The sequence below is a fragment of the Equus asinus genome, chromosome 21, assembly GCF_041296235.1.
Source record: "Equus asinus isolate D_3611 breed Donkey chromosome 21, EquAss-T2T_v2, whole genome shotgun sequence".
NCBI classification, from domain to species: Eukaryota; Metazoa; Chordata; class Mammalia; order Perissodactyla; family Equidae; genus Equus; species Equus asinus.
This window is the reverse complement of record NC_091810.1, coordinates 48,517,144-48,530,106: the sequence shown is the minus strand read 5'-3', so window position 1 is coordinate 48,530,106 and position 12,963 is coordinate 48,517,144. Positions and strand designations below refer to the sequence as shown.

Below are 12,963 nucleotides of genomic sequence, written 5' to 3'. Positions count from 1 at the left end.
ACAGGCTGGGTGCCCCCACTTCTCCTTGGCTCCTCCCCGCACCCTTTCACCTGGGAGCCCCTCCCCCCAGTGCTGGTCTAGTCCAAAAAGGCCTGGGGAGCAGCTGCCCATCAAATAGGATTTGTTTTGTACAGCCCAGAGGGAAAGATTGTATGAGTTTTTTGGTCTTAATTAGTTACAGCTACTCCCTCTTCCAAGAGGATATGAGAGGCTTAGGATAAGAGGCCCTGAGCCCATGGGGCACAGGATATTGAGATCTGGGCCACTGGGGCTGAGCCCAGTAGAAGCTGTGATGGGGGGCTCTGAGCTGGAGGCTGGGGGCAGCAAAGTCCCAGCACGAGGAGATGCCCTGAGAACACTGCTGGAGGGTTGCAAGGAAGGCAGTGATGACAAGATGACACGAGACACCACCCCTGGCACCACCCCTGGGCCAGGGCTTCAACGACTGGTGGGAGACTGTGTCTCTTTCTTGCCCTCCCCACCCAACCCCCAGCAAGACACCTGAGAGGTGGATTCTTCTGTTCCCCCTCCTTTTACAGGTGAGGGGACTGAGGCTCAGAGCCTTAGTGCCACCGTCCCAGGCCCCAGTGAGGAAGTGGTGGAAGGGGCATCAAACCTAGGTTTACCAGTGGTGTTGGACAGTGAACGTCCCAGGGAAGGACCAGGTTTAGCCAGGTGGGGCCCAGCTAGTTGGGCTCAGGTGCCCTCCACCTGTTCCCCAGAATGGTTCCTTTGCCTTTACCCCAAGAGAGGGGATCAGTAATTGGCCTCCCAGGTGCTGCTCTGAGTCCCTCCCCCCCACAACCTTGGTGTCACTGGGCTCAGACCTGGGAGGGGGTAAGCCCCAGGGTGACCAGCACCCCTGCCCAGCCCAGCCCTGCTGCCATCACCACCCTGTGTCCCTCCCCACCTTCCGGCCCTGGAATAGCTCTGTATTGTGCACTGATAGATACTAAATACAGATTTCCAATTTCCAGAGCTGTTATGGTCTAATGAGTAAATAATATACATATTTAAAACTGTCTAAAAACATATCTGCATAATTAAAATATCTGCATAATAATGAAGCAAGATGCATCTTAGCAAGGAGTGAGCTAGAGCCCCAGGGCTGACAATAGGGATAGAATGCAGGCAGGGTGGGTGGGCCTGGCTCTGTAGGTCTCTCCTTCCTGCCACCTTGGCCTGAGTGGGCATTTGTCTGTCCACTGTCTGCTTCAAGCAGGTACAGTCACAGTCAGGGACCAGGAGAATCCCAACTTGGACCCGTTTTTGTACAACTTGTGGCCCGGGGGAGATGCACCCATGGACGGACAGTGCCTGCTCATGAGTGACGGCTGCTTCCACGACTCTTTGATTGCTGCCATCCATGGCACATGATGCACTCAGAGAGTTATGGGCACAACCTTGCTCACCATGACCTCCTGAGGGCAGGTCCTGTCCCGATCCCCTTTAGCTGGGTTCTGAGGGATGAAGAAAAGTTCACCAGCATGGGCAGAGTGGGCTAACCAGGACTCATGACTTAAGCATGGCAAGTGATGGAGAGGCCTTCTGGTCAGGTGCACTGCTGACACCAGCACCTCTTGGGCAGGACCAGCTAGGCCTGGCCCTCCCACCCTTTCCACCCCTTCTCTCCCAGGCCCCTCCTTTCACCCCTTACTGCATCCATACTGGATATACTTGGATCCTGTCCTATGACACATCTGACCCACCCTTTCTGTATTAACCATGCTTCCAGCTTAAACACAAAACAACCACCAGAATAATGAAAAACAAACGCCCAAACCCCAGACCAAAATTTCAGAAGCCAAAACCACAGGGAAAATAACAACCACTCCTGGCCGCAAAGGGCACCTCAGCGGGGAAAGCCACCACGTGAGGCTCGCACTGTTGTTGGCAGCGACAGGCTCCCTGACCTTTTCCCTCACCAGCTGCACATGCCCTCAATGAGCTGATAAAAAAAATTAGTAAAATGGATTTTTTACTTAAAAAAAAAAGGTCAGAATACATGTAACATGGAAAAACTCATTTGAGTTGTGGTTCCTTTCTGGAGGGGGCACCCGCCTCTCCACCTCTGGGCCTGGGCTTGCTCACTCCCTGTGGGCATCTCGGGCTTGGTTATGGATTCATTCCTGCACCCCCTGGGTCCTCCCTGCAAGGGGCAGCCTGTGTTTTAATTTCCCAGGAAAAATATGAAGAAGTGAGGGGTGGTTGTGATGAAGATGGAGATGGGGATGGGGAACCTGGTGTCCCAGAGGCTTGAATTTCAGACTTGTGAGATGTTCTCCGATGAGAAATAAGCCAATAAATCCAACATACAACATCAGGTCTGCATTTGGGCTGTGTCCTCAGAGCCCAACCACATGGAGTCATCTCCAGCCACTAAGAGTGTGGCCGAAGGCTGGGCCATGTGGACTCTGAGGCTGCTGGGGCTCCTTCCAAGGTACTGCCCTGCCCAGCACAATCCCTGAGGGGGCTCACATGGGTGAAAATGCACTGACCTAGCTGGCACTGCCCCCAGTCCCCAGCATGAAACCTGCACATCTCTGCAGGTGAATCAGTCCCTGGTGAGCCAGGTGGAATTTCTTGTAAATTTGCCAGTTTTGTCAGTTTTCCTCCCTCTGAATGATGACCCAGTATAATTCATCAAAGTTTCTTTCATCCTTTTAAAAAATACACAGATAGCATCAGGTGAGGGTATCAGGTCCAGGGCTGTCAGCCACTCTCTAGCTAGGGGAACAGGATTGCGTGTTATACACTCAAGTGTACCATGGAACACGCACTGCCTCCTCTCCCCTGATCAGGCCATGTTCTAGAGACACACACATGTGGTCGTGGTTGCTTGTTTGTGACAATATCCTTGCCTTTGGGGCTGGGAGGCCTCAGCTCTACGACTTGGTGACTGGACCAGCATGTAATTTGGGAAGCATTGCTTTCATCTCTCTGGTCCTTGGTTTCTCACCTGTATAATGGGGACAAGAACCCCACCTTGGCTCTCCCTCGGCTGTGGGGATGTGGACAGAGAACAAGGTATGGACAAGGAGCAGGATGCAGTCTCACTCTGGAAACTGGAGAAACAGCCCCAGGGCCTGGGTCGCCCCTTCCCTCAGCCTCACCTCAGGGAGCTCTTGACTGCTGCCCCCAAACTCGGCTCCTCTCTTAGGATTTCTGACCTTGGCTTGATGTGGACCTGCAGGTCATGAAGCTCATGCCAATGAGTTGTCCTTCTCAGTATCACCTTTGTCCACTGCCCCCAGTACTCTGGCCTGGCCTCAAGTCCAGCCCTGCCCCAGGCAGGGACCAAGGGTCCATTTGGGTGTCCTCCTATTCAACCAACCCCACCCAAACTGGACCATCACTTCCCCAAGGTCATCCTTGGGAAGCTGCTCCCCTCCAAAGTCCCCTACTCTCATGATCCCCTTCTCTCCAGACCAGACCCCTCCAGAGCAACCTCCTAACCCAACTTCAGATTCCCACCCAAGCCATTTAGCATGAGTTCATCTGCCTCAGGCCCCCACACTTTCAGGCCTCCCACACAGGCCTCTGTGCCCCTTGTCCAGTGCTTCCTAGATGCCCCGACCACTCCTCCTTTTCCTGTTGCCATCCTTTAAGGGCCCTGTGTGGCCTGGCCCTGCTAATCTTGTTACTCTCCCCCCATGCTGACCTTGAACTCTTCCCTCCTGCCATGCTTAGGTTCCCTACACTTGCTTGTGCTGTGCCCTAGGCCTGGACTGACCTTCCTTGCTTCTCCCCCCATCCCCCTGCTCCTCCTCATCCTTCAGGAGTCAGTGCCCAGCCAACCTCCTTCAGGAAGCCTGGTGCCCCTACCAGGCTGCGTTTCCAGAATCCCCTGTGGTGTGTCCATCACTGTTGTGTCTGACTCTCTCCAAGATGTGGTCTCTTAAGAGCAGAGACTTGATTTATGGATCTGGGCAGCCCCAGTGCTGGCACAGGCGTCCACCATGGTCATGAGGTGGGAGTGGGGGTATTAGGAAGTGTCCTTAGGGATCTGCCTGCTTAGAGGGATCCAAGATGGCACAGAGGTAAAGGTGTGGGTAGGGTAAGGCTGAGTCTGAGAATGGGCCTCACAGGGCACCCCACACAGATGGGTCTAAGAGGTTGCCTCAGGGGTCTGAACCACTGACATCTTCTCACTGGGACCCCAACCCCACTCTGGACCTCGTAACAATGTCCTCTACCAGTCCCACCCAGCTGGTGCCAAGTCAGTGAAGAAAAAGCCACTGGAGCCCTGCTGGAAGGAGAGGCTGAGGAGGTGGACATGGGTCTCTCATCTGGCCAGGTCAGCCAGGAGTTGGATCCCTGTGGAGTGTGGCACCACCTACCCTGGCCCCAAACCAGTGCATTCTCCTGACATGCTCAAACACCCTCCTCCAAGAAGCCTTCTCAGATGTCACTATATCCCACCACAGCTGAAGGACAGAACATGGGAGGGTGGTGGTTCCAGTGGGAAGGGGTTGATATGACCTTCCCTCTTTCCTGTCAATAAATGCTTATTAAGCACCTACTGTGTGCCTGGTCTGTGGTAGGCCTGAGTAGGTCAGGGAGCAGTACAGACATGGCTCTGCTTGCACGTGGTGTAAGTTCTTCTTTATATGCCACTTATCTTCCCACTGCAATTTAATCCCACTGTCCTGAGTACAGAACTTGATAGAGGCCTTTGCAGTAAGAGCTGCCTGAGGTAGCAACTTCACTGGCAGAATTTAGAGGTGCTAGAAGGCCCCTCTGCTATGAAATATATTTCCACCTGAAAGCTGAGCCTGAGAGACCCCTACCAACTAAAACAGCAAAACCTGAGCCCCTGCCTGCAAGGACAGCAGAGCCCAAGCCCCTGCCCAGCCGCCGTGCTCCCTTCCCATGATGTTATTTTTATACTTTTTCTTAAAAAACAGTCTGAGCGGGCCCTTCTCGACTCTATTAACATTAGGAATCTAATCAGTAATCAGGCAGCTCATAATTTTCTGATTAGCTCTGATTAGGCCCAACTTCGGGGGGGAGAGGGAGTGGGACAGTAGGAGGGAGGCAGGGCCAGAGGGGCACCAGAATGTGCCTGAGGGGGCACTGGCAGGGCTAGGGGTGGCAGGCAGAGGGGAAGAGCCCCTAGCCCCACTGTTGTCTGTCCTGGGGGAGGGTGTGGGGTGGAGTCTTGGGTTGCACTGGGTCAGAGGGGTTGCAGGGGTCAGAGAGCAAGGACAGCAGGGAAGGAGCCCCTGAACCACTTGGCAACAGGGACCCCAGGGCAGGTTGGGCCCAGAGTTTCAGCACCATGGATAGAAGTGGAAGGGATGGGCAGGTGGCCTACAGGGTTTGGGCAAACACTTGGGTCCCACCCTACCCCTCTGGGTCCCACTCCAGGAATGATCTCTGGCATAACCTTGAGTGATGGGGACAGTGACAGGATGGGTCTGCTCAGAGGGCTGCAATATGTGACCTTGACATGGAGAATTGGCCCAGGCCACTCTCATTGAGCACAACATAGGTAGGGCCAGGCTTGATGATCATTATCTTCAATGTGGAGATAATGAGGCTGGGGGCCACTGCACAAGGCCTGGAGGGACCACGTAGGTGATGATGCCACTTAGAGGCAGAGCCTGGACCTGCACTGAGGTATCCCAGGCTAGGGCGAGGCCTCCCGTCTGCCTGAGGCTTGTTTGTCATCTTGCATCACATGCTCAGATGGAACCATGGTGCTGGCCAAACCAGACCTCCTAGGCTTGCCATGCATAAATCCTGACCCCTGACCTGTCCCTGGCCCTGGGTGACCATGGAACCCTCCCGTCCAGTGGCTTTCCCCACAGCTCCACACTCTTTGGGGCCACATCCTGGATCCCTGGTCAGGTCAGGGTCAGAGTAGCCCTGCCTCTACCCTGGTCTGGGTCACAGGTCACCATCCTTTGTCAGATGCAACCATCCAGGTGACCTCTGATGAAATGCAGGAGCCTGTTGGAGGAGATGTACACAACTAATGCCATGCAAATTGGCACGGAGGCAATCAGCCTGACTTTAAAAGCTGCCCCACTGGCCGCAGGCTGGCTCATTGTCTTTTCTGTCAATTTGCATCTCATTACCCAGAAGGCTGTGCTCATTGGAGGTTAAAAGAAAAAAGAGAATCAAGCAAGCCCCACTGTGTCCTGGCTCCAGCTAGGACATAGCCCTCATGTGGGACAGGGCTGCCTAGTGGACTGTCCCATGAGCTATAGTCCACAGGGAGTCCTGCCAGCCCTATCACCCCCATTGCCACCACCACCACTACCCCTGCCACCACCAGAATGTTAATCCCATCACCACCATCACTGTTCCCTCCATCATTACCACTGATCCTGCATAACCATCATCAACATTCCTATGGCCACCACTAACATTCCCTGTCACCACTGTCAACATTACTCCCAGCATCATTGCCAAAGTTATCCCCATCACAACTGCCACTGTTATCCCCAGTGGTACTCCTACCACCAATCACCAGAGTTACCTCCATCACCATCACCACCATCACCATCAGCTCTACCATCGCTATCTTCATCCCCATCATCACAGTCACTAACACCATTACCATCACCTCTACCATCACTATCCACCATCAGCTTCAATATCAATGTCATTTCCACCATCACGATCACCACCGTCACCACTACAACCATTAGCCCACTATGGCACCTCTGCTAGCACCTCACATCTGTCATGATCATCACCACCATCACTGCCCTCACCATCACCTTCCCCATCACCTCCACATTCCTGAGGAAAGCCTGATGAACAGGCAGAGACCATTCACTCTTTACCTTTCTCTGCCCATCCCCCTCCAGCATCATCGGGAGGCTGTGGAACCTGTGAACAAATGATCCCGTGATCAGAGATCTCATAAACCAACCACCCAAATCTGGCCTGGACACTTGTGCTGGTAACTGGCTGTCTCAGGAAGGAAGCCCTCAAGGCCGGGGGGTAGGGTGGGGGTCCTTGCCCACTCTGGCAGAGCCCCCAGAAGAGTGGGGCTTGGTTTACTCCCCTGATCAGCAGCCACAGTGCCCCATGGGGCAGAGCCAGGAGCTGTATGTGTGACATGGATGACAGATGCTCGCCCCTCTCTGAATCTTGATTACTTTATCTCTAAAATGAGGTTTCTAATAGTCCCAACCTCACAAAAGCTGTGTGAGGATGAAGGCAGACAATGAGAGGAGAATGTTGAGCATCTAGGACCCACTTGAAGGTCATATAAAACCTATGAGAGAGGAGCGCCATTCGATCAAGCTGGAGGGGCTTCTGGGAAGAGGGAACAGCAGGCCAAACTTGAAGGACAAGGCCAGATGGAGGGGAAAAGGGAGGGGATTCCAAGTGGGAGTCTCAGCCAGGCAAAGTTGTGGAGGTGGGGGCAAGCGGGCTTTTCTGTGGGGAGAGAGGGAGGCACTCATGGCCAGGGCAGCTGATGCAGGCCTTCACCCCTCCTGGGCCTCCCTCCATGAAGGGTGTCTGTGCTCACAGTGTGGCCAAGCCTCTTCCACAGGACATCATGATTCACACCATGCTTCACACAGATGTTCCCTCTAAGTCCCATGAAGCCCAATCGCCCAATAGTTATTTCCACTCCACTGACAAGGACATCGAGGCTGAGAGATGAAGCTGAACCAAGAAGGAGTAGGGGCTCCCCAACAGAAGCCACCTGGAAGAGTGGGACTAGGAGCCTGATCTTTGCACTCGGGCTGACACTCTGCTGCGTGCAGATGCCTGAGATTCCACTCCATTGCTGCCCACCAGCTTCAGCGGCAGCAGCATGGGCACCACCTGGGACACAAATCTTGGAACTGGCTGGCCCAGGGGCAATGCTAGGGGCCTGGGAAGAGGTGACAGGCAGACAAAGGGCTGGAGGTGAAGGGTGGGGTGGGCACAGCCTGGCTGCCTGGTAGAAATGCCCAGGGTAAAAGCTCCTCTGAATACAGGCTGCATCCCGCTGCTGCAATCAGCGTCGACACTTGGTTATTAGGAGGAGTAAAGGCGGCCGGTGGGACAGCTGGAGCCTTGGCGACAACATTTAAGGCGTTTGTCAGAGCCGTGGGACACGGGCTGCCAGGCGCTAATGGCTTCTGCTTGCTGCTGCCAAGTGAGAGGAGGGCGGGCAGGCGGAGGCGGCCTTGCTCCTGCCCGGGCCCTGTGCCCACCCCACGCTGTGTGGCTGCTCCACGACAGGTAGGGCCCACCTGGGCCCATCTGATGCCTAGCAACGGCCACAGAGCCATGGTGCCAGCTGGGGAGGGTGGGGCTGCAGCCATGCAGCATGTGCCTGCCTATTTGGGGCATCTCTGCCACCCCCACCTCCATTTAGGCTGCAGCCCTTCTCCCCTAGGACAAGGGTCTGGAAGTCTGTTCTCTACCATGCCATCTACCAGGAAAGGGACTCCCAAATCCCAACTGGCTAAGGCCTCCTCAGTCCCTGATTTCCTCAGCCCTTTGGGTTGGACTCTGTGTGGGAGAGACCCTTCCAGTGATAGACCCACAATGGACTCATCCTGTCTGGGTGATTTCAGCTCTCTTGGCCTCAGTTTTCCTCCTTGTGAAATGGGAGAATGGCACCACCCACCCAGGCAGACTGGCTACATCACTGATGAAACAGGAGGACACTGAAATGCTGGCGATGTGGAGCCCAGCGGCATTTGGGCTTAGTAGGAAGGGTCTGTATGAGAGTCAGATGTCACCAGGGAGTGGGGGAGTGTGGGCTCCGGGGCTGTGTAAAGAGGGGGTAGCTCCTGGAGGAGGGGCCAGAGAAAACTGCAGTGAAGGGCCAGAGGTTTTCCAGGGAAGAGATACCCTGGCAAGGTGATCAGGCAGGGCTTTGAGTAAAAAGTGTCCCTGAAATATACAGGAACTGGAAGCACACTAATAGGACCTGACACTAGCACTGTCTATGCTTCACACAAACCTGTTGTCACAGGCCGCATCACTGAGTGTTCATTGTGCCCCAGCACTGTTCATTAATCCCTAGAGCAGCCCCTACAAAGCAGGTCCCATTCCTATCCTATTTTGCAGATGAAGAAACTGAGGCTCAAAGGTGGTTATTCAGTTTGTCTGCAGTCACGGCTCTCTGAGGGCAGGTTGCAGGGTTGTCTCTGGGGCCGTGTAACTAATCCCCCTCTGTTACTCATTGATCCACCCATGAGGCACCCTGAGCCCTCTCTAAGACCCTGAGGCCCCTGTGAGGAGGGAGTGGGCCTCTAGTTGGCTGTGGATCAGAGAGCATGGGATGGGGGACACCATGGGGCTGGGAAGGGATCCAAGGGGTAGGAAGAGACCTGAGTGGGCCTGAGCTCAGCCTCAGCTTTACTGCATGGCCTTGTACTTATTATCCTGGGTGGCCTTGGAGTTCTTGCCCCTTTCCCAAGGCACAGGCTTAAGCTGGAGGAGGCAGGAGGGGTCGCCAAAGAAGGTGGGGAGTTGTGTGCTCTGCCCAAGGTCACCCAGTGGCTCTGGCTCCCAGGAGCCCTCTTCCACCCGTGGTGAGCCTCTCGTACTGCTGCCAGGCTCAGCCTGGGACCCTCACGGCATCAAGGATGGGGCTATGGGTTTGTGTTCATCAGTGTTGAGCCTAGTGACCCTAAGCAGACAGCTGTGCTTGGCTCTGCCTAGATCTGAGACTTGTCTGAGATAAGGGCCCGGAAGGGCAGAAGGTCAGGGCCCAGCCCATGCCCTAGAGGAGCAGACCCAGAGTCCTGGGCCAGCTGGATAGGCCTGAGGACCACCCTTCCACATCCATCAAGACAGAACCCCTGTGAGCCATCCTCATCCCACTTCATAGGTAGCAAAACAAGAGCAAGAGGTGGGGCTCCCCTAGGGTGAGGGTAAGCAGTGACGCTAAGCATAGAACTTGGGTCTGCTCCCTTCCCTGAGCCCACAGAGCTGGGTGCTTTCTGGGGCAGTGAGGGTCTTTGTGCCCTAGTGCCAGTTTGGCCTCAGCCCACCAAAGTATTCAAGGCCTCTGGGCCACCTGATTCCCGGCCTATGCTCACGTCCCCAGAGTTGGGCTGTGGCCATGGTGGCTTTCCCTCCCCAGCATACGTTGTTCCCCTGCCCCCAGAGCTCCCCCATAGCACTCCCCAACAGGAAAGGGGGGTAAGCAGGACCCCTGTGACTGGGGCCTCTTGGGCCTCCACTGAGGGGGGTCTGCCAAGCAGGAGTTCGGTAGGTAGGGGATTCAGCTTTAGCAGGGGGTGAGTGAGGAGGCCTCTTCCATCTGACTCTGTGGTCAACAGCTTTGCAATTCTGGGGATGGAGGGCTTGGAGTTAGAGAAGGAGGATGTGTGTACATTTGCACTTGAATGTGTACACAAGGGCAGAAATAAGAAATCATGTGTATGTGAAGACACGTGCACATGTGAGCATGGAACACACATGTGTATATGCATGCATACTATGCTAATGTGCTCAGGTGCATTCACATATGGTGGGTGGGTCCTCACCTTCACGTCCTGAACTCACCTCCTAAAGCACAGATGGAGCAGGGCTGCTTCCTGCTGTGGCTGGGTGTGTGGTGGCTCACTGGGCCCATGGCTCCCGGATCCACAGGCCCCACACACGCCTGGCCAAGCGGACCCCTCTGGCTTCCACCTGCCTTGTTCATGCCATGGGCCCCTCCTCAAATACACCCTGAGTCTGTCCACTGGTCTATCTTCTTCCCAGCCCTCACCTGGTCTGTGCTCACTTTGTGTTATGTGATCTTATCCAACGAGCACCTCAATAGGGAATAAATAAAAAGGTGGCCCCTAGGGTTCCTCTTCTTTCTTCTTTCAACAAGCATGTTTGTGGCCTCTGCTGGGTGCCAGAGACACAGGATGAATCGGATCCAACCCTATTCTCACGGAGCTCACAGTGGAGGAGGGGGCTTCCACTCATCTCCATGCTTACCCCAACCCCCTACCCGCCGTCACAGTACAGCCAACAGCGGGCTAGACACACATCTGGACCAAGGAAATCTTGGGCACCAGCTCTAAACCAACTGCCTGCCAGGTGCCTTCATGATTACAGTTACCACTTATGGGGGCCTACAGTCCACTTGTGACCAACACAACCATGGTGGGTAAGCTGGTGCTACTGGCTCGCTTTTCAGAAGAAGGAGGCTCAGAACAATGTAGTTGATTGAATACTCCAAGGCCAGGAAACTGGCAGAAGGAGGAACCAGGACCAAACCTAAGTCTGTTCAGCTGCTGAGCCCAGGCCTGCAGCACTGTAGCCCGTGTTGACCACACCTGTGTGACCAGTGATCCTAGCACTGCCGGAAGTTCCTGCCTGTAGCCCCCGGAAAAGAACAAATGGAGATCTGAGGCCTGGGGAGGAGGGACATGCTCAGGATTGGAGCCCAAGTGCCACCTCCCAAACCCTGCTCCTAGCTCCTAAAGGCGAGAGGGGCTGAGGGGCACCATTGTGAAAGTCCCCCCAAACACCATTCTATGGGAAGCTGGACTTGGCTTCCACGTGGAGTTGATCTAAATGTCATCTACTGTGGTTAGAACACACAGCACTGGGTCTCCCTTTTTCCTTTGGCTACCAGGAGGCTCAGGGTCAACCTAGGGGCTCAACTAGACCAAGTGCCTGATCCTGAGATTGCTTACCTTGGCTCTTTTTTCTCATCCTTATTACTCATAATCTGTGTTTTACTACATGAGCTTTTGTGAAAAGTTGCTCAATATTTTGCTGAATGAATTGGAGAGTAAATCAAATTAAACTGTACTTCCCCACCTGCTCGTTCTTTCCTCTTCCAGGATGCAGCTAGACCCACAGAGAGGAACACTGGACAGGGGTAAGAAGGCCCCAGTGCTCTGTGGGGTGTCAGGCCAGTTGCTCTCCCCAGCTTCAGTTTTCCTTGTCCTGTATCCCTGTCTTCACGTCCCTCCCCACAAACTGGGCAGGGCCAGTTACTCTGTGAGGCTAGACTGACTGGGGTGCGGCGGGGCCGGGCCCTGGCTGAGCCACTGCCCCGCCAGCCAGAGGGCAGGCCGGCATCTGGCAGGCACAGCCATCTCCCTGGAAAATGAGACGCTTCTTATTGAGAGAATGAATCGCTCCATTTAGATCCAAATTAACTTCCCCCAATTACCCCATTTTCTACCACATTTCACCAGATCGAAATCCCCTTCTGCCCAGACATTTATATGCCCCGCCCCTCTCACTTCCAAAGCCACGGCCTGGCCAGTTCAACAGTTCCAGAAGGGTCAGCAGTTGCACCCTCCCTCCATGGCCACGATTTTCTTTTTTTTCTCTTTTCTGAGAGGGGGTGGTGGGGGTGGGGGGAATGGGAAGCTTGATGCAGCTGCTGCTCTGAGGAGTGGGAATTTTTATTTTTTATTTTTTTAGCTCATTCTTTGAAATAAGGATGCAATATGGGATCAATTTTTGATGACAGTGAAGTAAAAGGGGAAAATAGTAGCAATTTTCTCTTCTGAACATGCCCTATTTAATGGAAGGATGTCACAGTGTAGTTTTATCCAGAGGAGAGAAAGGGTCTCGTTCCCAGGGACACATGGTCAATCAGAGATGCCTGGCAGGATCTCAGCCTGGGGGTGGATGGGCACCCCCTCCCCAGCCTCCCAGTGTCCCCCATCAGGATGGCTGCCAGGGACAGGGAAAGACTGAGGCCATAGGGCTCCATGTCACCTTCCAGGGCGCAGCTGCTGTGGACTGAGATTCCATCTTCCCTGACCAGCCCCAGGGTAGACCCTCCCTGCCTTGTGCTCTGGTGACCTCAGCCTGCGTCAGGACTCTAGCACCACCAGCCCCCAGGGAATCTGGTGTTAATTAGGGTTATAAAATCCTGCCCAGCTGCTGCTGCTGCTTTTGTGTTCAGCCTGGAGAGCTGAGCTTTGGCTGGCCTGGCTGGTAGGGGCGGAGCACGGTGGTGGAGGCAGAGAGGGGGAGGGGATGGGAGTCCAAAGATGGGGAGAGTGAAATGCTGAATCCTGAGCTGGC

The 12,963-nt window shown here is 54.6% G+C and overlaps 1 protein-coding gene across 5 annotated transcripts in view; it reads right to left on the bottom strand.

Moving 5' to 3' along the window:
- Positions 1–12,963, bottom strand: part of CACNA2D2 (calcium voltage-gated channel auxiliary subunit alpha2delta 2) — a 141,411-nt gene that overhangs the window by 37,872 nt on the left and 90,576 nt on the right. Inside the window, exon 1 of one of the 5 annotated variants that reach the window (XM_070492269.1) lies at positions 6,798–6,842. The exons of the other annotated variants lie outside the window; for them this stretch is intronic. Within the exon in view, the coding sequence (XP_070348370.1) occupies positions 6,798–6,827 (30 nt within the window). The 5' untranslated portion in view covers positions 6,828–6,842. Of the gene's footprint in view, positions 1–6,797; positions 6,843–12,963 lie in introns of those variants that run through there. 5 annotated transcript variants of the gene reach the window in all.